This window comes from Manis pentadactyla, chromosome 10 (assembly GCF_030020395.1).
Source record: "Manis pentadactyla isolate mManPen7 chromosome 10, mManPen7.hap1, whole genome shotgun sequence".
NCBI lineage: Eukaryota > Metazoa > Chordata > Mammalia > Pholidota > Manidae > Manis > Manis pentadactyla.
The window spans coordinates 22,959,777-22,986,780 of NC_080028.1; the positions used below are offsets into that span (position 1 = coordinate 22,959,777).

Sequence of the window (27,004 nt, forward strand, 5' to 3'; positions counted from 1 at the left end):
CTTTGTGCCTGTGTCTTTTGACATTAGCTGCCTTAAAAATTTTCCCTTTCTCACTGGTTTTAAGGAATTTAATTATAATGTGCTTTGGTGTAGTTTTATTATTTCTTATTCTTGGTGTTCACTGAATTTCTTGGGTTTCATTTGTTTCCCTCTCTTGGGAACACTGTCCTGTATTGCCTTATATCCAATATTTGAAAACAGTTTGATATACGTTGTATCTTTTAAAAATTTCAGATGGGTAGTCCAATTCCTATTATTCTATATTGACCAGAGGCAAAAGTTCAATTTCAGGTTTCCCAAATTTACCTCAATCTGTTTTTCACAATTATTTAGCTTTTAAATCCATGATAAAAATGTTTCAAATATACACATAAACTTACTAAAATTGTTTTCTTTATCCTACCTCTTTTAATAAACATGATGTACATTTAGAGAAAAAGACAACAGGAAAATATTAATGATTTAAATACAGCATGTAGGCAAAACACTTTAATATTTTTTAAACCTGTTTGATAATGATATGCAAGGAACTTGTTACAAGTCATAATGCTTTAGTAATCAGGAAAAAAATCACATTAACACCCCCTTATGCTTCAGTACAAAGGTATTCTCAGAACCACACTGGGAAAAAGTAATCTTTCTGTTTTTATTTCTTTAAGTAATTAATGGTATGTTTATACCCATTACTAATATCCTTAAAGATTTCAATCACTTTGGAAAACATAAAGTTAGTAAGCCAGCTATATATTTATTTTAGTAAATATTTTCATCTCAGAAGTCAAACTGGGCAGGAGTACTATATACAAGGTACATAGCTTAAATCTTTGGGACAGATACTACAAGAAGGTAAACAAGCCAGTAACCCTCCTAATCTTATACCACTAAAACTGTAGATCACAGCAGGCAGATGTGCATCTCCACTATTGACAAAGAGGTGTAAATTCTTTTGACAATCTTTCTAAGTTTTACGATAAGGTCAATAATATATAAAAATATACACAGTACACAAAGAATTAGAAAGTTAATGATATAAACCACAAAACTAAATAAATCCACACTTATTTGGGAGGAAAAAAATGGACTAATACTGTAATATTTAGTATCTAATATGAAATTTTCAATGATTTTAAGTTGAATCATGTTGACTGAAATTTGACAGTATACTTTTGCACATTATTAATTCATGGGATAATCAGCAGATACGCAGTTCTGGTTGAGTCTTATAAACCCTTAAAAGCTTTCATAGGTAAAGTGAAGTTAGCTAAAAGAATACCAACCAGTAGAGATTTGTCAGAAGTACAATACAGTAACATAAATGCAATAGATATAATGTAATCTGTGCAATTCAAAACTTCAAATATTTTCTTATCAAATGTATAATAAATACTTAACTTCATCAAGTTAACAAAATAATTACTAACCAACCTTGTTTTATTTGTTAATTACTTAGAACAACTGCCATTTTAAAATTACTTTCCATAAAAATAGAAGTCATATCAAACTCTTTAATCCTCAAAAATCCAAAAAATTTTGGAAGGCCATTGTCAAATACATTGTTAAAAAAAAGGTGACAAAAAACACATATAACCTTTTTTTGCACAACTTTTTTATGAAAATATACTTAGTGTATAGCTAGAGCTTTCAGAAAATAAAGATCCTGTTGACTTTCCTATTAGGCAGATGACATGTACAGTTTTTAATATAAAAATATAAATATTTTTGACAGAGAAAATGAAATAGTGGTTGGTATAAAATCCGGTCACCCTTACTTGGAAAAAAAAAAATTTCCCCAGAGACCATGAAAACAATACTGATTGCATGTAGTTCTGTGTTGCCAAAGGCTTCCCAAATTACAAACATTAAGGTATTCACTGAAATTTCAAAAGTGGGCCCGTAGTCTTTTGTTTTCTTCTCGTAGTCTTTCAATTTCAGCCACTAAACCTTCATTCACTGAATACCTTTCCAGCAGAGAGTGCATTTCATTCTAGAAAAGGGGAAAAATGCTTTTTAAATTATTGGTATTTCATTTACTTGGCAAGCTGTTTTACATCATTTTAGCTATCATTTCTCTCATGTTCAGTTAAGTAGCTAAATGTTATTTCTTATACTTAGCCACCCTTACTATTTTGTTAATATAAATGAATGATCACTGGTGAAATGTATATATTTGGAAAGCTTGTATTTGCACTTTGGGAAGCTTTTTGCTTACTGGAAAAAAAAATTACAAATAAATAGCCTTAACTATCATAGGTTGAAAAGAAGAGTGACTTGTTAAAATCTATTTTTCTTATTAAATTTCTAAAACACCCTATTTATTTAACCTTAGCAACTAGATATAACTAAGTAAAAATATATCACCCTTTAATGGACTTTTTAGATCTATAACTCTATACTAATTTAAAATAAAATATATCACACATACCAACTGCATATGAAACTGTTTAATCATCTCCACTTGCAAATTCACAATGTCCCTATGGCATGCTTCTCTAGGGAAGAAGGTAAAATACTTGTTAGAATTATAATAATTTTATCAATTCTAGATTATTCAAGAAACTGGCAAAACTTTTCTCATTTCTTCAAATCATTGGATGTTAACAGTTATTATTACAATAATAAAAAAGCCAATGTACCTAGCATTTATTTCCTATGTGTTAGGGACTGTGTCTTATACTTTAAATGTAAGGATCTTCTTCACAACTAGGTACAATTATTATCTCCATTTTATCAATGAAGTTAACTGAGCCAGAAAAGAATTATAACTTGTCCAAAGTCCCACAACCAGAAAATGGTGATGTTAGGATATAAACCAAATCTGTGTACCTCCAGAACTCTCATACACTACATTCCTTAATATAGAAACTTTCATGAAGTGAAGATACTTTATTACAATGAAAATATAGATTATTACAATGAAATACAGATTATTCACTAGGTAACAGTATTTTAACTATTATCAATGTTATAGCTTTAAAAAAAATACTTCCAATAGAATGGAAAGGGGCTATTTGGGTGGTAATAACAGAGGTTACTCAATAAAATGCATTTGATTTACGCTACAAAAGAATACATGAAAATTAAGAAGTATGATAATAAAAGGAACACTCAGTCACCACCGCAAGACTGATGAGCTAGAACATTGCCAACATCATAGAAGCTTCCTGTGTGCTCCTCTCAGATTCTATCACTTAACTCTTGGGAAAAGTCCAAGAAAGAAGTCACTACTCTCAATTTGTAGGCAATATATTTTCAATGTGCTTGGTTTTGAGCATTACAAAAAGGGTACCATATCCTATGTATTCTTGTGTAGGGTATATTTTAAAAATAATCCAGTATCATATTTCCAAGATCCATGTTCTGTAGATCGGTTAATCCATTGACTTAGACTGGTATATACATTCTCCTGTCAACTGACATTTGGATTGTTTTCAGGTTTTTACTATTATAATGTTGTTATAACCAACATGTATGTATCTCCCAACCCACATATGCCAATTTCTACAGATGATCTGTGTTAGGGACTGTTTTATCCAAGAGTAGTTACAGATATGGTCCAGATGTATATTGCTCAAATTTACAAAATAATGCAAATTATTTTCCAAGGTGGTAGAATCAAAGGACATGCACATCATCAGTAGAGCAGAGTTCCTACTGCTCTCCATTCACACCAAGAGTTGGTGCTGCCAGACTTTTTACAGTATTTTCCCTTCTAATGGTGTGAATGGCACCCCCTTGTATTATCAGTTCTCTGATTAATTACAGGGTTGAATCTTTCGTTATGTTCACATATCATTCCTCTTCTGTGAAATGCTTGTCCATGTCTTTTAACTATTCTTTTATTGAATGTCTTTTTTCTTTCTTTCTTTCCTTCTTTCTTTATAAGAGTTCTTTTACATAATCTGATCCTTTATTGGTTCTATGAGTACTGCAGATTTTTTCCTTTCACTTTGTTATTTGTGTCTTGTGATGAACAGTTCATATTAATTCTCAAATTTATCAACAATGCAGTCAAATTTACCTATCTTCTTTTATAGTTAGTGTATTTTATTTTTTATTAACATCCCTACCCTGAAGTCATATATAAATTTTCTTATAGTGCCTAAATTTTGCCCTTTACATTTAAACTTTTACTCTGAATGGAACTGATTTAATAGCATGGTATAGAGATCTATACTTTTCCTCTGTCATATACCACATTTCCATATATGCATAGGTTTCTTCCTGGTCTGTTTGATTCTTTTGAGCAGTATGTCCATCCTGGGCTAATGCTACACTATTTTACTTATAGCTTAATAATTAAGCTCATCATCGGACAAACAAGTTTCTTTCAACCTTATTCTTCTCTAGAGTGTTGTGATTATTTCCAGTCTTTGCTTTTTTCATACACATTTTAGAATTATCCCATCATGTTCTTCCAAAAAAACCAGTTGGAATTTGATTGGAATTGCATTCAATCCATAGACCAATTTAGAAGAACTAACATCTTTATCATATCTTTCCATTTACTTAAATGTTAATGCTTTCTAATAAATTTTAAATAACTATTTTCTACAAAGATCTTTATCTTTCATTAGATTTATTCCTAAGTACTTTATTTACTCTGTTACAACCATAAGGGTATCTTTTTCCAATGTCCTCTTCTGCTTTCAATAAATGCAAAAACTATATTAGAACAAACTGAAGGCATCAGAGAACTAGTAATGCAGCCAGGATCTGATGAGCCATGGTCCTAACAAAGAAGGGAAGTTGACCAGGTAAACCCTACATTTGCCTCTTTGCAAGAAGTCTTTGATTTTTCACTATTTAAACTATGCTAGTAGTTTTATTAGGATTTGTTTTTGTTAGTGCTCTGGTTACAAAGCTGCATCATTGTGAGTGGTCTGCCCCAATCCTTTTTCCTTAAGTCCCATTATTTTATTTTTCTTTGTATTGTGGTAAGAACACACCATGAAATCTGCTCTCTTAGTAGGCTTATATATACAATAAAGTATTGTTAACTACAGGCACAATGTTGTACAGCAGATCTCTCGAACTTACTCCGTATAATGAAATGTTATACTCTTTGATTAGCAACTCCCTGTTTCCCGTTTTCCCTAACCCCTAACACTTCTAATTCTGCTCTTTGCTTCCATGGGTTTGGCTATTTTGGATATTTCACATAAGTGGAATCTTGCAGTATTTGTCTTTCTATGACTGGCTTATCCCTTAGCATTATATTCTCCATGTTTATCCACGGTGTTGCATATTACAAGATTTTCTTTTTTAATGCTAAATAGTATTCCATTATATGCATAAGCCACATTTTAAAATCTGGTCCTGTTATTTTCAACACACAGTTTTAATGAATATGAAGTTTTTTAGGAATGTTAAACTGTGCCTCTAAGAAGTGATGGTCACTTGATAAAAGGGCTAAGAAAAATACAAAGATTGAGGCTATCAGGCAGAGAGGCAGGGAAAAAATGCCCAAAGATGAGGAATAAATCACAAAATAAGTACTTCCTAACACAAAGCACACTGAGCCAAACCAAGTTAAGAGGAAGGGAACAGGAGGAGATGGACACTGATAGGTGGTTTGCAGCCTTCAGCTGTGTTCATGTACTTTGTTTTGGCTGCTGTTACATGAACCAACAATATTTCTTCATCCTATCATCACCACTGCCCTATTCCCCAAGCTCTAATGAATTAATTCACATTAAAGAAACACACATCATGGCAGGATATACTGTGCCTATCCCAACTAAACTCTGAGGCCTTTGTGGGCAGAACACTCACCTTTGTAGCCTTAATATCTGGCAAATAGACTAGGCATACTATGTTCAAATGATGATTTTTTTACAGTGTATTAACATTTAAAAATATATTTTCAAACAGCTTTAGCATTAAAAAGAAACATGCACCAACAAAAAAATGCACACCTCCTTCAACATTCCTGCTCATGATAATCCAAATCTGAGATAGAATACAAACTATTGATCAGAATAGACAAAAAAAAAAAAAAAAACCAGATAATAATTGAAAATAGCTTCCAAAATATATTGAAATGATTAAGTTAATGGAAGCAGCACTCTAAAATACAATTCTTACAGTGTTCAAAACTCAAAGGATGAGAAGACAAGCATAGATCTAGGCAAGAATTTTTTTAAATTCAGTATTGCGTTCTGATGCTTCCTACCTGAAAATATTCTGAATTCCTTTAAAAAAAATCTTTCTTTACATATTATTGCACGCACCATATTTAACAGGTAATCTATAAATACTGTACATATAAGAATCCCATTCAAGCTTATCAGAACTTGTCCACATTTTGGTGATTAAAAAAGCCCACAATGGCAAGCCCACCTGCTAGGCTGTCCTGCCAAGTTATCTAGTAATTGCCCTCAGGAAATGTGCCTTTTCCTAGCTGATAACGAATAAATTCAGTACAGCGAGAACAATAAAAGCTCATCATGTTTTCTATGTTTTATGGAGCCCAGAACCTAGGCATAAGTAGCAACCACAGTATTACTTGGAGTTCTGGTATTACACCTAATAAAAAAATGCAGTTAAAGTCTAGGTAGAAAGAGTAATTTCTCAATTACTACCTAAAGTCATCCAATGTTTCCTGTATCATGTTCTGAATAAAATGGATTTGAACAGATGTCAATGGTGCATTTGGCCGATTATTTCCGATGGTATCAGCTATTTTTTCTGATAGTGAACTAGCAACTTCAGCAGTGACACAGGATGCTATCTTTGGATCTGAAATAAAAAATGGAGAAAATATTAATAGTCAACTTGGACTAAGAGACATCAAACATTTCTAAATAAGATTTGGCATGAGGAAACTTGCAAACTGGTAAAGAACAGTGTTTCTGTGACATTTAGAAAAATTCACTGTCTGGAATACAAATCTTAGAAACTTTCCATGACATTATTTCTAATGTTCATTTATCTATATATATAAACTGCCAACTGTCTAATGTAATAACATATGACAGAGGGATTAATCTTGAAGAATCTCTGAACCATCTCCTCTTATAAAAGATGAATGTGACAAGCTGCACCACAAACTAGATAAACCAAGACTATTAAAAATAAACAGAAGGAATATAGCAGTAAAGTATTGCTACAGGCAAAGCCCTAGAGTTTAAGCTAATGCAATATATATCCACAGAAACCTTGAAGTACAGATATCTGAATAAAAGGCTTGCTTCTATACAAAGATAAAGATAACTCTCATAGCTGAACCTAATATCCCTTTAAATATGTTCAAGTTTTTCGGATCTGTGGCATGACTCTACAGATAGACTTTAACATGGGCAGGGGACAAAAATCCAGGTAGATAGTGACCCATTTTCAAAGGATCCTACACTACATTCCTGTATGTACTGTATTAGATCAAGATGTTTACATATCAGATTGAAAATGATATTCACACCAAAAGAGTATCAAAACAACGTGGATGAATTTAACCATTCATATACATTCAATTGTGTACTAGTAAGATAGCCACACCAGGAAGTGCCATAAATTCCAAACTCCTTGAACTTTTTTAGTCTATGATCACTCTATTTATTTATCCTTTTCAAGTTAAGTAGTGGGAGTTTTCAACTTAACACTTTTACACATCAGGAAGTTTCATGTACTTACTTGGAGTTGAGGATCCATTGACTGGGGGTTCATATAGTAACTGGGCTTCAGGTTCTTTCTCTGGCTTTTCAAACTTCTCAGGACTTCTTGTTTGGTTAGATGATGAAGAGGTACTTACATTTCCAGTTTCAGCACCGGATATCAACTTCGCAAACTTTATGTTTAAAATAAACAATTAATACATAAATTCTGGTTTCACTTGTATTATCCATATAATTTGTACCTATTTTTGTCTTTTTTCTAATATATACAGTCAGGAAAATGAAGAATAGGAATAGATATAGAAGGGAAAAGAAATTGCTGGGACTATGGCAAAATAAATCAAGTTTCCAATCAAAAACAATTTCAGTGATAACGTGATGAGGAAAAGCTCATTTACTGAGCATCTGCTATTGAATATCATTTAAAATGGTAATCACGGGTTAAAAAAAAACCCTCAAACTCCCATGTGGTAACTACTCAAATACTTGAAAAATACATCAAAAGACATTTTTGTACTTCTAAAATATCTTTCCAATATCATTAAAAATTTCTTTAAATTAACAGACATACTGTACAACAGACTCAGTCTTCCTAGTATTATATGATCATTTTAAACTTACATAACAAATTAATTTCTCTCTTAGATACTGTATTATAACAGAAAGTAGTGATGATGAATCACATTCTTAGCACCATTGATTTGCCCTAAGACTTAAGATAAATGACTCGACCACCAACTTGGTGTTTTCTGGCACAATAGAAGTACATTCTCAAAGAGCTGAGGTACAAAATATTCTTACACAGACAGTTGAGACAAGTATCTTGTCTTAGAAAAAAACAGTATAACATCTTCTGTTACCTCCGACATATCCAAAGACAGACTTCAAAAGTATGATGTAGTTTTTAACATGTGACATCAAGATTTAAGAATATTTTTCTACCTAGTAACTATCAGCTCTGTCAATAACTAGGACATATCCACTGCGAGCTGCCTGTTTCCTAGTGATGGGCTTCATTATGCTTGCTAGTGATAAACACACAGTGAGTTCAGTATCATTTTTCAGGCAGACAGATACCTGCTTGAAAGAGTCTTTAGGTTCCTGTTTTCCCAGATACATTTTCTTAGATTCAGCTGTCAGATCATGATTTTGATTTTCTTCCTTCCCTGGAGATCCCATGAAGACATTAAGAGGACTAGAATGTAATACTGAAGTGCTTGAAACTACTGGATTTTTTCTTGGAGGCAACACTGAGTTCAATTGTGGTAGAAAGTCAAGGCCTGAAAATGAAGAGAAAAATACTGCATATGCACATGTTCCCAATCTTGAATATTTAAGAAAAGCACTTTACATGATAGGTTAATGTGGTAGAAAGCCATCACATTTAGATTTAGAAGACAGGTTCATTTGCTGGCTCTACCCCTTACTTGATATGTATTCCTGGGTAAAAATCATAAAACTCTATAACTGTTTCTTGATCTTTATATATGTGAATGATGATATCCACCTTCCTGAGTAGTGAGACTTAAAAGAGGTATTGTAAGTAAAAATTCTTTGAAAACTGCAAAACCCAATGGACATTTTAGTCAATATCAAATTGAGAATTGTTAATTTGGTCTGTGTCTGTGGTATATCTTGACAAGCAGCCTCTAAGATGGCTCCTTCTGGCCTGGATCCATGTCCTCGGGTAATGCTCTCCCTTGGCATGTGAACTGGATCTAACAGCTTCCTTCTAACAAAGAGAATATAGTCAAAGTGGTGGGATGTCACTTCCAAGATTAGGTTACACACATGCTGTGGTCCATCTTGAGTGCCTTCTTTCACTCTTACTCATCAGCCCTGAGGGAAGACAGGTGCCATATTGTCACCTGCCCTGTGAAGAGGTCCACAAGGGAAAGAGCTGAGACCTTTGGCCAATAGCCACACGAGTGAGCTTGGAAGCAGATCCTTGCCTAGAAAAGCTCTGAGATGATGGCAGCCCTGTGGACACAGTGATTGAAGCTTGAGGAGAGAAATGGAGCCAAAGACTCCCAGCTAAGCCATGCTTGGATTCTTAACCCACAATTAGAAGGTGATAAGTGTTTGTTCTTTTAAGCTTCAAAATGTTGGGGTAATTTGTTACACAGCAACAGATAACACAGTATCACTTTTAACTCTTTCATAAAAATACTTCTCAATAGTTCTTACCATTTCCTTTGCCTATGGACTCATCACCTCCCTTGTTAACTACAGCATCTATAATAAAATTAGAAAGTCCAATTAAAAAAATTGTGAAAAAGACGCCATGGCAACTTAGACTTCCTATTCATGCCCCAACAAGTTCAGAGACTAACAATTTTAAGAAGGAAAATCTGAGTGAAGTTAAAGCTAGTACCCACACAAACTCGCCTTTTCCAGCTTTAAACTTCATGTGCATAGCAGTAGGTATGAAAAGATAATTCCATGGTATAGAGTCATTTAATGAGATAGCGAAGCACTGGAGCAGATTCCAAAGATCTGAAATCCTGTTCTGCCTACACCACTTAACAGCTTTAAGACCTTGGACAAGCCTTTAATACAATTAAGCTTCAGTTTCTGCATTTATACAATGGAGATAATGCCCTCATCATCTCCTAAGATTGTTTTGATCAACTGAAATGATATTAAAGTATTTCACAAGCAATAAAATGTTATAAAAAATGTAAAGTTTTATTAATATTTATTTCAATGGTAAAATATGCATAGAATATTTCAATACTGTATAATTATTCATTTACCAATTAACAATCAAAAATAATCTAACTCCATTTTATAGGATTAATACAAAAATGGGTAACTCATAAATATTCAGCAGAAATTCAAAGGACAGTAAATTGTCATATATGATGCCATATTAGTAGGACTCCCATCACACATCCATCCATGTGCTTATATGTATATATACCTAGTAACTGCACAACACACATATATTTCAGAAGATGTTAGTTTTCTCTTAACAAAAACCAAAGCATTAGTATTTAAAAGATGAAGGAATTGAGGCACAAGGAGATTAAACCTTTTAACTAAGTAGAGTTGCATCCTTGGGATTAAAACACAAATCTTGTAACAATGAAAATCAGCACTACATTTAGCATCTTTTTCTTATTAATAATATGAAACTTAAATAAATGAAGGGCATATGGTTCAAATTCTAATCATATTTTTAAAAAATAGCAAAAGTAATTAAAGAGGAATATTCATTTCCCTTAAAAATCATTAAAGAGGATTTCATTTATAACTCAAACACTTCAAATGGCCCCTTCCTACATTCTTCAATTTACTCCAGGGGTTCTCATAAACCAAGTAGCCCAACTAACCTCACAAACCTTTCTCAACCGTGGCCCATGCCACTTTTCCTTCTTTGCCCACATTTTTCCCCACCTTACTCTTTAACTATGTAGTCTGACCTCTTTGCATCTTTAAAGAAAGGAATCCTTCCTCTTTGATTAGGTGGAAGATAGGGGAATTTGACCTGGCAATTTAAGAAGTCATTTTCAGGCTGGAGTAAGGCAGAGGATACTCAATAATTCTGTACCATCATATATGTATTTATTCTTTCTGATTACAAAATTAACTGTAGAAATTTGGACAAGAGATCATTTTCAAGTAGAAAAATGAAATTTAATAAGATAATGAGTAGACTCAACAATTTAAACATCCTGCTGTTGTTGACATTTAGATTCACTCTAGTTTTTCACTATTACAAATAAACAGTAAACATTCAAATCTCTGTGGGCTTCTCTGAATATTTTCTTAGGTAAATTTATAAAGATGGAATTAACAGGCCAAAAAGTATGAATATTTAAGTCTGCCAAATTACCCTCTAGAAATTTACCCATATTGTTGATAATACTGCAGTTAGCAGTGAGACTACGCCATTAAGGAAAACAGTATGAACATTAGTACTGAAAAGCAAAGCCAAATGATGTGCCTAGTTCATATAGTGTGAACAACAATGATATGCAATATAATGTTTCCATTTATCAAGCTGGCCAAGTTTTTTGTGTTTTTTTTTTCTTTTTAATGGCAACATTTACTAAAAATGGTGTGTGTGCGTGTATTTTCATACATAGCATAAATGATGAGGCAATCCACTACCTAGCTGTATTTCTCCATGAAATAATTTAATAAATACAAATTAAATACTAATGATCAAAGAAACAAATTTTTTTAAGTAAGATAGTTTTGCCTATCTTGGATATCAAAATATCCAAGATTTTAGGAAGATTTATTTAGAAGTAAAAGATTTATTAGAAGTAAAAGATTGCTTATAGAGGCAAAACTTCCTTTAAGAAATGTCTGTGGAAATTAAAATGCTAACTTGAGAGCTATTTGCTTAAATCCCATGTAAAAATTACCAGCATATATTTTGGAATGGTAACATTTGAAATAGCAGGGCAAAGGAAAAGATACCACCCCAGGGATGAGAAAATTAGCAAACTGTCATGAATAGAGTTAGACTAAAGCTATTAGCTACACCTTTCAGCCAGAAAAAAAAAAGGTAATGACTCCCAGCAAGAGAACATGATCCTCTAATCTGAACACTTACCATCTCTGATAGGTGAGAACATGTCACCTAAACTACTCTTTCCAGTATCATCAAAGCTGAAGAAATCCTGTTTTTTTCCACTGTCTGTTTCTTTAGATAAAACATCTGTGTTTATGCTTCGAGGCAAACCTTACAGGAATTAGATATAAAAATAAGTGTTATTACATCTAAATAACTTACCATCAGAAGATAAGTTCTAAAAATGAATGCATTATTCATATTATTCATACTACAACTGTGAATATCAGGAAAAGAAAGCAGAATATAATAGCTCAGTTAACCATCATTTTCATGGGATGAAGGGCTCCTCAGTAGCAAATAACATTTATTCATATAATACCACCTTATTTTAGCTATTTTCATGGAATTTTTCTACAACAATTTGTATACTTTGCTTTCCTCTTAAAGTATAGTGAACACAACTTACTTTTTATACAGACTCACTCTTATCAACAACAAATGATTTTTAAAAGGTCTGTAAGGTATAGCACAATGCCTAATATACAGAAGTGTTCAAATAATGTTAGTTCCTTTCCCAATTTGAAGTAAATGGATTTCTTTTCTCCCACTTCTGTCCTTCCCTTCACTAACAGTGGAAGCTTAACTTTGCTGTCAGCATTATCGACCTCAACTGACTTCACTAATCTCCCAACAGTTTACTAAGAGGACAGAAACCAGAATACTAAACTTATGAAGAACAGTATAGTAGACAACAAAAAGAAGGCATGCAGCAGTTTATTTTTCTGTCAGTATATAATGCATGGCTTTAGGGCAGGGAATTTTAAAAGGAAATGAGCAGGCTCATTTTTGGGTTAAGGATTGAGTTTTAGAGATTCAACAGTTTCGATGAAATTCTTGCATTTGAGTTGGTAGCTTATTAATGTATTATATTTTAAAATAAATAAATGTATTTATAATACATAATATATTTTAAATAAAGTGTTTTATTTGCCATCTTGGTCCCAAATGAAAATCAAAAACCCTAGGATTAAAAACAAAGAACAGCCTATATAACCAAAAATATCCAGGCCTGGATAATGAAACAAATTTTTCTAGTAACACCTGATAGAAAGTTAAAATACAACCAAACATTTGTGTATCACCATCATTAAAGAATGTTTACACCAAGAGTTAAACTGTTTTAAAGAAGAAATCATCTATTCTTTTTCTAAGGCCCTTAAGATGTTTGCAGGTATAAATCTAGCCTCTGGAACTTTAGGTAACATAAGTTTAGTAACATTTGAAAAGAATGCTAAAGCCTGATTTTTCATATCCTAGATGGCTGTTTCCTACTGAAAATGAGCACTAGAAACAAGACTGCAGAGGTTCTTTTCAATAACTTAATCAGGAACCCTTCAACAAGAGCAACATGAAATTTTTTCAACTTTAGATTTATTTTACATGAAGCTTAAAATAATAGTAACAGTAAAGATGATGATAGTAACAACAATATTAATAACAGCATAATTTACTGAGTGCCTACCATGTACCAGGCACTTTTAATACATTTTCTCTGTCCTCCACAATAACTATAAAAGTTAAATATTTATCTGTGGAAGAGAAAAATGAGATAGAATGGTGAAGAAGACTGAACAAAGTCATCCTGGTAGGAATAAAAATCCTGGGATTAAGCCTAATGTTTCTCAATGTTTCAAAGCAGAGAGAGAAAGAGAGAGTATTTCAAAGAGAGAAAATGATGAAGCAAATGTGGAAAATTTACAAAATAGTAAATCTTCTAAAGGATATACTAGAGCTTGAGGTCTTTGCAACCTTAACTTTTCTGTAAGTTTTCAATTACTTCAAAATAAAATAAACAAAAATTTATATTTGTGCATACAGAGCAAGCATTTTGCCAGAAACTTTGCTAATCAGTCAAGATCAGCCAAGAGTTATCAGTGACCCTGCAGACCCTAGTCTTCCATTTTCAATTAACACTGTCACTGTTAACAAGAGCTTCCTTATTAAAAGCTAGCTGAATAACAGTAAGACTTCAGAAAGTTTACAGTAAATGAAGAGAATTCTTATTTCATTTAATTTTTGAAAATTATTAATAAAATTAATATAATAATCTCTGAAAATAATGACAATTTTTAACAGTTAATCCAATGTCTTAGCAAACATTTCTCAAAGTTATATTTCAAAAATAATTTTTTCTTTTTGAAGAAACAAATAGTACTTGTTTCCAAGAGTTCCTAACTAAGGACATAATTATTTTTCTATATAATATATAATGATTTTTATGTAAGGATGATGTAAATATTCACAGAAAATTTATAGTGAATATACTTATTATTAGTAAAAAGCTATTCCATATTATCAAGGCTAACAAATTAAAGTTTTGCTTCTACTTGCAAATAGCAAACTCATACTGACAAGGCACCAACAAGTATTTTTATCTAAGTCTTGTACCTGTCCTGAAAATTTTAAACGACAGGGATATACCCATTTCTAATGATAATATTTTGGAAGTATACTGGTATACCATGCTGATTTTTAAAAATATGTTGCAAGTTGACAGTATAGAGTAAGTTCTTAAAATAAAAACAAAAAGGTTTTCAGGGATTTAGGGAATATGATTTTTACTGTGAGTAAAGAATATTTTCTACAATAAGCATGGGGAAGCTTATTATATATCATCTTCACAAAGTCTAAATGAATTGTGAAGAACTATTTCATCATCATGATTATCAGAGTAGACAAAATTATTTAACATTACAACACTCATTTATTTTTATTTAACGTACTACTGATATACTGCTCATATGTGCTAGGCACTATTCAGCACTTAAATATATTTATTACATCGACTGATTTACTTTCCATTCTAAAATATGAAATAAAAGGAGCCATTAATAGCTTTTCTTAAAATTCAGATATCAAATCATAGTGACAGCATCAAAGTTTCACATTCTCTACCGATTAAAGACACAGTGGTAAGTCGTACAGTCTATAGCATCATTAAAGATGAATAATTTCTTAGTTAGCATTACTCTGTTTTTAATATAGTATTTCTTACAACAGAAGTTCAGCTATTGCCTTTCATTAATTTTTTAAAAATTAAGCTAAAGTTAAAAGTTTTACTTCTTCAGTTTTCTACTAATAATTTAATCTAAATATTGATGTAACATTTGAGTTCTAGGTTCTTAAAGAAATGCTAATGATATATATTTGGCAGGGAGGGCAGGGTTAAAACTCCCAATACTATATATAAGCAACATTTACCTGCTTTGTCTTGAACAGCAACTATTCCTTTCCCCACAGCTGCTGTCACGGGCTGTGGTACAACCGTGGCAATGGAAGTGGTGGCTGCTTCTCTCACATTTCCAGAATTCTGAACTCCTCCACTAGCAGCACTCACGTTAACAGTTCGTTTGTTCACAGCTGTGGGCTTATTTGAAGAGCCTTTATTTAAATTTGACTGAAATGCAATGGAATTTTTAAGAGCTCAGGTTTCTAGTAATCCACACTATACACTAGTATTTTATCAACTCCCGTTAGGTTAAAAATTGTGTTTTCCCTTACAAATCTAAAGCTTGATGGTAGATTTGAGAGTTTTTCCCTCTGAACCAAAACACTCTTTTAAGATATCTTGGGAGAGTAATATGAGAATTAAGTCCAAAAAAATATTTTTTAACTAAGTACCAAATGGGTGTGTGCTAAAATTATTTAAAATTCTTTTATATAAAAATGATTATCAAGCAAAATTACACTATGTTTAATTGTCAACATACAATTTCCATACTCTGAGCTAGATTTATTTAGTAAAACCAGAAATGCCAAAAAGAAAGAAAATACCTTACCTTAGAGAGGGCTGTGGAGTACTGAAATGCTATACATTGCACAGATGTCTTGTGAGCACTGATGGTTTTAACTGGTGATTTCAACATCCTTAAATCATATTGATATATTTTCCCACGGGAAGATCCAACAGCCAAAGTGGCTCCATCAGGCATGAAATCTACTGCAGTTAGAGGAGTGTCAGTCACTAAAGTTTTCACTAGTCTTTGGAAAGGAGAAGAAAGGATATATAGAAATGTGAGTATATATAGGTATATAAGCTTATATGACACATAAATAACTGTACCCCAAGACCAAAGTTATCTGAAATCCATCAAGGTTACTCAGAATACACATCTCAAATATTTGTGTAAAGCAGCAATTCAGAATTAGAGACATTTCTAATACAAAAGCATGTAAAGGAACTAGTGAATATTCCATTCTATTTTCTATTCACTTCCAATAATTACATTGTACATTTTCTAGAAGCAGCACCTATTTCTTTGAGCAATTACTATGTTGACAGTGAATGTGACAGAATCCACAAACAAGGGCTCTAGCCCCAGGGTTAAGATGGAGGCTCTCAGTATCCCCTTTCCATTTATTGACTAGCTTAGGCCTCAAGGGGACTATGACCCTTCACAGGGGAGCAGCTGCTACTTTGCTTTAGTTGTGCATCTCTTGACCAAAAGCAATCAGAATCCATGTGGCTTGATCCTCATGAAAGTAAAACAGAAATATGGACACTTATCTGCTGCAGCTGAGCTCTCTGCTGGACTGTGGTATAAGAGAGGAATGGCTTACTGACTCTTAGGGCCCTTGGTAAGTTCATTCAAAAAGGTAAGAGAGAAAAATTAAAAGAAGCAAGTGAAGTAAGTAACACTACACTTAACAAGGGCTGATAGTAGGTCCTTCCCTACTAACAGCACTACAATTTTCTTCCACACAATCTTTACATATTGTTAGGTGTTTTGAATACACCTGTAGCACTCTTGCAACTTTTTTTGTTTGTTTGTGTGTGTTTATTTAGCTCAGCAAGCAAACCTATAACTGTAAGAAGGGGAAAAAGGCACACTGGACCCAGATACTTAAGAGATTAAGGACCCGTTAGCTTTGGATCGTGGTTCTCAACTAGGAGAAATTTGCTACTTTTGGTAAATTTGTGAGCATTACTGCATCTAGTGCAGCTGAATACCCTTCACGGCCTAGAATAGCCCCCCCAAAACCAAGAATTATCCAGCCAAAAATGTTAATAGTTTAGAAACCTTGTTCTAATGAATCAATTTTAAAGCAAATTAATCATATTGCTTTAAATATATACATATTTAGTTGTATTCTGAAAAAGAGTAATATGCATGTGTGCTACAATAAAGATATAGAAATCATTAACATGCTATTTCTCAACATTCATCATCCAGAAGTGCTCTAAATAAAATCTATGCCTCATCTGGTATTTTTTTCTGCATGGGAAGAAAAAGAGAAAATTCTATCTTACTAGATATCACGTACACAGACTTTAGGTCTCCTAAACATTAATCAGAGGGCTATACAAATCACAACTATGTCTGCTAACGAGATAATAATACTTGTTATTAAATTAAGTAACGAGTATGTCACACTTACTTCTTACTTGAAGTGTCATAGAGAATGATTCTTTTATCCAAGCCTATAGTTACAAACAGCAACTCATTGACAGGAGAAAAACAGATGCCTGAAGCTGGAGCTTTATGTGTATTGTCAAAGTTATGGTATGGGCTCTGACTATTCACATCCCAGAGAGTTACTATTCCGTTATCCGAAACACTGCCCAGTAGTGATTTCTTAAATAAGGAGTACTTCAAGTGCCGAACGGACTACAAAAGAAGAGTAATTTTATATACTTGTAAACATTCATAAGAACATTCTATATAAACTATATAAATAATGGTCAACCACCAATCACACTATTCACAGGGGATGTAGGACTTCGATATACAGAGTAACAGGTTTCAGACATGACAATGCAAAATAATTTAGTGGGCTAAGAGGTAACCCCCAAGACATACCAAGATTCTAAGAACTGAATATTTGTCATAATTTTATTATCTTGGAGCTACCTCAATTTCCTCTTTTTCAGAAGAAAAATATAATACTTTGAGATTGTTAATTCATCAGGATTAGAACATCCACCATACATAAAAGGCTCAGTCACAGCCAAATCAAGGGTAAGTAAAGAGAATACTAGCAGAGAATAAGCAATAATATTTCTTTTTTTCCCCTATGTATATTTTAGATATTTGGATATATTTGTTTGAACCTGAGAATCTGATCTGGCAATTCAACACCTGAAGCATAATAAAAAATTAACTAAACCATAAAGGAGGAACTGGCAACACTCTAGACTGGGGATGGACTATATCCATTCTTTCAAAAGCATCAGCCTAAGGGCAATGCTGGCCTTTCTCTAAGCACTCATCCCCAGAGGCAGTGAAGACTTTCATGCTTTCTAGTTTCTGCTGGATCAGAATAAACAAAAACCCAGTTTGAGTAAACAGGTCTTGGATTAAAACTGGATGAATTTTATCTACCTTTACTAAAATGTTGCTTTCAAACTAATATTGGTATTTCCTTTACTATGCTGAGAGTTATGTTTTTTATATTTAAGCTATTTTTTTCCTGCACAGAAACAGCAACAGAGGTATAGAAATAAATATTAAATAGGATCTACAAGAGTGGGAAACTAAGACACATTCAAACACTTATAGTCTTAGTCAAGTGATGAATCAGGTTCCAGTAGGCAGGTATCAGCTATCCATATAGGTCCCAGACAAAACTGGCACAGAACAAAAGTTGATTCTGAGAGTCTTTTGTTTGTTTGTACTACCTAGTTTAATCTATCACACTCCAAAAGGATTTGAAACCACTAGCTTTTACATATGAAAAATTCATATTCTACATACTTCTAAGACATTTCAAAATAACATATATTAGGCATTAAAAACAAAAAATATTTAAGAATAACACAAAAATTCCGTCTAAGAAAACAAAAGAATTATTTACTAGATACCTAAGGTAAGATAATTACTATGGTCATCCAATAAACTTGCCTCCACATTTTCATATGGCTAAAATACAAACAGAAAATGTTGGTTTCTATTTTGCCATTTTTGCTGAGGAAAACTTTATCCATTTGAATAGACTAATCTTTCCTCTGGTCTACACTCAAGGAAAAATAAACTTCATGGCCCTTGACTATATAAAAGACATAGAGATCCTTAGTGAATTAAAATGCTTAAAATATAGTCATATATCAACCTGTCAAAACATAAACAAAACATTAATTTTCAAAAGATTTCTGCAGCACTCTAGAAGTTCATACTGTTATGGCCCCTCATATAACCTAAATTTGGATTAAATATGCAAGCAGAACGTAAAACACAACCCATAAAATCACAGCCCTCATAGATTCTCAAAGTTTATAAAGCTCAACTCTAAGCCACCGTAGGAAGTCACTAAAACATCCTTAAAAAATAGTCATCCAGAATCTGAATATAGAAGGGAACAAGTACCTCACTACTTTATATAATAAAACTTTTTAAGTTGTTAAATATGCATTTCTTGATTAAGTCAAAACCTAAATTCCATATATTGCCTCAAATTCTGTGGACCTATAAGGCAACATATTAGGAAAAGAAAAAAAGGAAAAGCTAACCATAGATCCTCCTCTCAGATAAATCTGGGTTCAAGTAGAGGCTCAGCCAACCTCTGTATGACTTAGGTAAAGTTCTTAAACCCTCCAAGCCTCAGTGTTCTCATCTACAGTACAGAAAACACTCTTGTTTGCCTGTCAAAGTTACTCTGAGAATTAAATAGCATTTCTGCCGAGAGCCAGGTACATAATAGCTATCATCACTATTCTTACAGGTTCAAGACTCTCATTCATATTTATCATTGTTTATATACCCATTCAACCATCTTTTACACATATTTTCAGAAAGACCCTGAGGTAGCCACACCTGATTTCTTTAAATCCCTCCCCTCGGTCTCTTAGATAAACGACCTTCACTTCTGAACTTTCTACATCTTTTAAATCATCATCTCCTTAAAATATCACTAAGAGAGTATCCAAAGATCCTGGATCAAAGTTTTAATCTACTAATTAAATAAAGTATTAATTCATTATAGCATCAGCAGCACTTATTAAGCCTCCATCTTGCTCCAGACTCAAGCTATTTCCAAGGAAAAAAAATACTGCCAAGAAGCTTATGAAAAAAAAATCCCAGCATTATAAGCAGCAATGCTATTTTTTCTTACAATAAATTATTACTATGTAAGAATGTGTGCGCTTGTAAGACAAGTAGTGACTACAGCATCTTACTATGTTGATAAACAGCGATTACATGGGGTGTGTGGCGGGGTGGACTTGATACTATGGGTTAATGTTGTAATTACAATGTTGCTCATATAAAATCTTTATAAAATTATATATTAATGATACCTTAATTTAAAAAAAGGTGTGTGCTTGTGGAGGAAAGAGGTTTCTAAGTATAAAGATTACATCACTCTATTTTCTTTAAGGGCCAGATAGTAAATATTTTGTGCTTTTGTACCGTAAAAAGTTATAGACAATACCTAAGTGAATAAACATGGCTGTGTTCCAATAAAACTTTATTTAGAAAAATAACACCAGTTCATGGGTCATAGTTTGCTGACCCCTAATATAAATATTTGGAAAAGATAAAAAATAATCACAAAGAGGAAAAGAAAAACCATCCATAATCCTACCACCTAGAGAAAAACTGGTTGACATCTGGGGGGATATCCTTTAAAGTACTTTTCTGTGGGTATGTCCGTTTGTGTGTATTCAGTAAAGCATCTACAGAAGCTTTAGATTGTACTTTATTATCATAAAGTTAGCCATGTCATTAATATTTTCCACTACATGATTTTAATAGCTGGATAATATATAAATGTGTGAGTATATCAATTTATCTAGGTAACCTAAATGGACATTGAGGTTATTTCTAATATCCAACTACCTTATCATTTTTAAAAATTGCTAATTTATGGAAGAATTTGTATATCATTGCTCACGCTTTAAAAGTTCTTCATAGAAAAATCCTAAGTGACCATTATTTGTTTTCCTTCTTTTGTGGAATTGCCTTTCAATCTAATTCACTTATTTTCTATTGTGCTACTAAGACTTTTAAGTACTAATTTGAAGTTGATCTTAATAAGGACACTAAAACTCTCTTCGTATTTCCTTTCGATTTTATTGATTTTTAAGTCTTGATTTTTGTCAGATTTTCAATTTTTATATTCTTAAATTTATTTAAGTTATCCCTACACCTTATGACTTTGTTCTTCAGCTTAGAAAGCCTTTCCTTCACAGAGATATGAATGTACAATTTCTTATTGCTTTATATATCTTATACTAGACACTACATATATGTATGTACATATATATACACACATGAACTTATACAGTAAGTATCCCTTCCACTCCATCCCTTCCCTCTTCTTGATGTCCAGTATCTTATTTCAAGTACTAATCTACTATTCACCTGGGCTACTGCTTATTTCCATTTTTAGCAGCTTACTATCCACCCTTCACCATATTGCAGCATAACCTCTTCAAAAGTGGAAATCTGAACATACCTGTCTTGCTTAAAATCCTTTTAACTAGCGTACTCTGAGAAGACAGTAGTTATGATGGTGGCACCATGGTGAATCTCCTTGAACTGCCAAGTGTGTATTTGTGTATATTTATGGATACAGAAAAGACTTAAAAAGCAGACCTGAGATTGTCTATCCTTAGAAAGTCCTGCTTTCAAGGTTGGCCCTTGGCTGGCATCTGGAAAGATTTGGGGAGGGTTCCCACCACTTTCTTAACAAGAGTAGCTCACTGTTCCTAAACTGCTCATGCAAAAGATACAGTTTATGACTGAAGCGTGGCTGAACACCTGCTTTGCTTCTGGGAATTTAGAATTTTTGTATGTGCTAGGCAGAGGGTGCCTGGGGAACCATCCTCAAGTAAAAGCCCTGGGCAATGAGTCTAATGAGCTTCCTTGAAGACAATGCTCCATACATGTTATCAGATTTGAGGCTGGGGACTCCAAGTATATCCTCTCCACTGAGAGAGGACTCTTAGAAACTCATGCCTGGTTTCCTAAAAAATTCACTGCACGTGCCTTTTCCCTTTGCTGATTTGCTTTGTATCCTTTCACTATAATAAATCATAGCCCTATGTATGACTAGTATGTTGAATCCTGTGAGTCCTCCTAGTGAATCATCAAACCTGGTCTTGGAGCTCCCCAGCACAGTAATAAGTGTATGAGTGTATGAATGTGTGTGTAAGAGAGAGAGAGAGAGAGAGAGAGAGAGAGAGAGAGAGAGAGTGTGTGTGTGTGTGTGTATGTTTAACAGACAGATGGAAAACCAGATAGCAAACCAAAATCCCATGAACAACATTTACAACAAAACTAGACAATCAGTAATTGCCAGGAACCCTAAAATACATGCTAGTAGGTCAAACAATTAATAGCTACAATTAACAGCTAACTGAAAGCTAATTTAAAAGGAATACAAGAATGTATAAATATAATAGATAATACCTTAAAAACAGGTAAAAAGGAAAGAATTTCTAAAAATAAGAAATAAGGAAAAAGTGATAAATGATTTGAAAGTAATAAATCATTGAAGAAGACCCAACAAGGAAAAACAAACATTAAGGAAAATAACAAATATTAAAAACTATAATTCATGAAAACTTTCCTAAAAGAAAAGATTTGAAATGACATATCAAATGATACACACCATGTATCTATGAATAGTAGTGCAGAATGACCAATACCAAGACATAGCCTAGTAAAATTACTGGATGCTAAAAAAAAAAAAAAAAAGTTCCTTTGGACATCTAAGGAAAAAGAACAAGTGACTGATATGGAAAAAACAATTATCATCAGACATTTGAGACCAAAAGTGATAGAGTAACACACATGAGCTTCTCAAGGAAAGAAAACGTGACCCTGCTGTTGAGTTACACTCAAAGACAGTTTGTAAACTCAAAGAAAACAATAAAAGCAGAAGATAATATACTTATGGGAACAATACTGACATATGTGCTTGTTGTGATTATAGAAATTTGGAAAATATTCCAAATATAGAAATGCTTAGATAACCTGTGGCATTTGATCAATGGAATATTATGCAGCCATTAAAAATTATGTTTATGAAGACTAGTAATATCAGAATTCTTGGGATAGAACACTAATGAGAAAAAAACAGAAAATAAGACTGTACCAACAGAATAAGTGTATGGAAGGAAAACAGAGCTATACATAGTAGCAGAGCTATACAAGAAAATATTAAAATAACTTCTCATTAAAGAAAATTTAGAAGAGAAAAAAATAGAAGGAAAAAAACTAGTCTTTAAGAAGTAATATATAGATACAGATTAGAACTTTATTTTATGCCAACATGTCATTTCTAAAATTGCTCAAGAACATAACATACAGACTAGACAAGTATACACAAACACTAAGGAAATACATCAAGACACTTAAGGACATATTATCATGCAAACACTGTATATTAATGCTCTTATATGACATAAAGGAGACCACTACTCTAGATATAAAGCTTTGCAGTCAGACTTTTTGTGAGTACTATAATTTAGGTATAACCATAACCAGTCAACCAAGTTAACCTAATTAGAATTAAACTCATTCTTGTTAAAATAATTATTCTTAAAAATGTAATTAATAATTATTTACATTTACCAGATCTTTGTACTCACACCAGCTTATTAATGCTTATAAAAATCTATGCCTAAAATATCAAAAATTTCACTGAATAAAATGGACTTAGGCAATATATACAGAAATACATTAAATTTAAAATTTTACAGAAAGCCTGCTACTTTTAAAGATCATTTTTAAGTCTAAGGAATCAATAAAACAGATCCACTCTTAACTGCTTTGAGAAAAGCTACAATTTGAGAAAGACAACAGAGGTAAACCTATTTGTGAGCCTAAGCTGCTGAACTTGCCAAATAGTGACCTGCAATTATAATCTAAAGAGTCTGTCAGCCCTGCCACTTCCTCAAAAACAGTAAGGCTCTTTTTCCCCAGCAGAAAGACACTGTGATCCCACACAAGACTAATATCTTCTATTCAGCTCAGACACTTCAAAGTAAGCTTCTAAATATATTCAGGCGATTTCATTTCTGATGTGAAATTCAGCACAATGTAGATTCAGTGACACACCATGATTTTGATTTTGACACTTAAGCTAAGAAATTAACTTGATAATTTTTAAAGATTTATAATTCTTGATTGTTCATAGAAACAAAGAAAAATTTTAATTTAACCATTAGAAGTGCCCTACCTACTATTTTCTCAAAAACCCAGTCCCTATCTATTGTAAAACTGATCAACACAGAAAGTGGGCTGGGTAACAGTATACTTGAACTGAATTATGTCACTTTTTTTGACAGACTTGAAATTTTTATGAGCATTGTTTAAATTTAAGAAATGAGTATTTAATACATTTAAGTTATAAGTGAATTTTGAAAAATATTAATAAAAATGTTTTTAATGAATGCTCAAGTAGTAATTCTATGCTTTCAGTCAACAATGGATAAAATAAGCCATTACAAAATCGTTTTTAAGGAAGAAAATTAATTTAAAAAACACTTCAAAGATTTCTATTGTGTTGCCTGTAAAAGGGAAACATAAGCATGCAGAATCTGGAAGACTATGGTTTTTGTGGCTCTCTTTTTGGTTACTTGTATTTTGATAACAGAGACATAAAGCCTAAGACCACAGATATTAGAACTATTGTGAACAAAAAATCTTAGTGTTCAAATGTCATGCTTTTTAAGGAAATAGAGTAATTTTCTTTATTTCTCTCCCTCCCTTCCTCCCCTTTCTTTTTTCTTTTTTTTAGCTTTTTAGCATAGTAGAAGCATGACAGATTTAATTTTACAAATTCTGGGCTGACTTTTCAGTAATATAAAAATGAGGGAAGATACTACTATGTAGATTCTTACTTTTCAGTTTTTATTGTATCTTGCTAGAGAGTTTTCTTATTAAAACCAGGCATGAATGAATAGTCCTGAGAACGTTAGACTTGGTTACTGGTCTCAGGCTTATTAGGTGTAAAATATTTAATTTTAAAAATTGAGATATAACTTACATATAATGTGTACATACCTCAAGTGTACAGCTTGATAAATTTTTATAAACATATATACCAGTGTAACCACTACCAAGATTAAGATATAGAACATTTCTGACACAGCAGAGGACACCCTCTGCATTTTATGGATGAGGGTAAGTGATCTGCCACAGAGAATGTATTAATACTGTAATAAAAAGAGAAAATAATACTTCGTTTACCCTGTGCCTAGACACACTCAGTTACCCTGTGTTTGCCAAGCAGACTATGAACGTAAGTACCTGTCCCTGAAGCTGACGCTGCATGAACCGAGCAACACTTCTATAACTGTAGTGTCACAGTAAGACTGATATCCATGTTTCAGGCTTAAGCTTAAGAACTACTTGTATTTTGTTACATATAGTTTTATTCTATGAACATGTGACCATTCAAAGGCATAACTGAACTCATGTAAGCAACATAATTTAGTATTATTTGAACATTTTTAAACACTACCATTAAAAAATAGCTAGCTGTCTAAGTTTCTTAGGCAAGCTACATGCAAACTTTAAAAACTTGATTTTAAAAAACTTGAAATTCAGTCTTATGTAAGACAATTCAAAATCTTTCCAATTTATTTTGTATAAATCCATACTGTACCTGGTTACTACCTTGACCAAAAGGAGTACTAGATAAATTAGTTGTTACACTGTGCAGAATAATTTCACCACTCAGAGATCCAGAAGCAATGTAGCAGTCATTCCAATTATATGTTACACAAGTTACTTCATTTTGATGATCCTGAAAGAAATGAAAATAAGTACAATGCCTTCAAACAGTACATTTTTTTGTAAATTTCATGTTTTGTGTTATGTATCTCAATTTAATATTTGCTCTAACATTTTCCTCAAGTAAACTAAGAAAAGTACTTAAATGAGTAGGAAACTATCTGATCAACACCAAATTGTCTTGGGGAACAGAGATTAATTTTTCATAACCATAACAATGATCAGGCACTCTGAAACAAGAGAGAAAAGGAAAAGGAATTTTCTCAATGGCAGTATGTCTATCTTAAGGAATTCACTTTCACTGACAAGTAACAGCTATTGCAGGTTGGCTATTATGAGAGTCCCTCCTCTTAAGAGTATTACTGTTCAATTGAGAAGACAGGGTGTTTAAATTAACATAAAATGGCAGAACAAATGCTGAATGAGTGGTAGAGGCAAAGCTCGAGGAAAGAGAAAGAGGTACTGTGAACTGAATTGACGGAGGAAGCTTTATGGAAGACATAAAGCTTGAGTTCAACCTTTAGAGAAAGGATAAGAGGTGTTAGGGACAGAGGAAAGAAATCAGACACTGCAAAATGGAAGAGAGCAAAAAAAGCCCCAAAGCCAGAATGAACAGGGCATGTTTGAAACGGTATCAGTTGCTTACATTTGCTGAGGATCTACTAAAGCTGGGAGGTTTACATGTTGTTATCAATCCTTAGAACAACCCTGGGAGCCAAGGTCATTTTTCCCAATTTTAAAGATGAGAGATTGAGTTTAGAGATTAACAAAGTAAGGCACAAGAAGGTCAAGAAACCTGAGCAAGCGCACATAACTGCTAAGTGGTAGGGCCAGGATTTAATTTCAGGTCAAATTCTAAAGCCTATTTTTCCCCCACTATCCTAGGCTATCTCCTAAATCCAAAGCAGAATCCACTTTGAGGATATAAAACTGTTTGGTTTTAAACAAAATTAGTTTGCCAGGACTGTGTTTTCCAACATCAAATAAGAGATAGCTAGAAGTATAGAAAAATGATCACGTTTAGGAGTAGTTTTTAACAGTTGGGTGTCATATCTCAGTAATATAAACTAACCTTTGCATCTACTACTTACTTAATGTGATACCAAGAAAAGTAGCTATAATAT

General features: G+C 32.8%; 1 protein-coding gene across 4 annotated transcripts in view; it reads right to left on the bottom strand.

Moving 5' to 3' along the window:
• Positions 1-476: 476 nt before the first annotated feature.
• NEDD1 (NEDD1 gamma-tubulin ring complex targeting factor) overlaps positions 477-27,004 on the bottom strand; it is a 37,334-nt gene continuing 10,806 nt past the window's right edge. For 3 of the 4 annotated variants that reach the window (XM_036891372.2, XM_036891373.2, XM_036891376.2), the window contains 11 exons: positions 25,753-25,893; positions 17,578-17,807; positions 15,978-16,179; positions 15,400-15,595; positions 12,178-12,306; positions 9,798-9,845; positions 8,688-8,890; positions 7,630-7,783; positions 6,582-6,738; positions 2,423-2,489; positions 477-1,984 (listed from right to left, as the gene is read on the bottom strand). In XM_036891372.2, coding sequence (XP_036747267.2) covers positions 1,880-1,984; positions 2,423-2,489; positions 6,582-6,738; positions 7,630-7,783; positions 8,688-8,890; positions 9,798-9,845; positions 12,178-12,306; positions 15,400-15,595; positions 15,978-16,179; positions 17,578-17,807; positions 25,753-25,893 — 1,632 coding nt within the window. In that variant the 3' untranslated portion in view covers positions 477-1,879. The remainder of the gene's footprint in view (positions 1,985-2,422; positions 2,490-6,581; positions 6,739-7,629; positions 7,784-8,687; positions 8,891-9,797; positions 9,846-12,177; positions 12,307-15,399; positions 15,596-15,977; positions 16,180-17,577; positions 17,808-25,752; positions 25,894-27,004) is intronic. The other variant, XM_057486495.1, reaches the window with a different exon arrangement.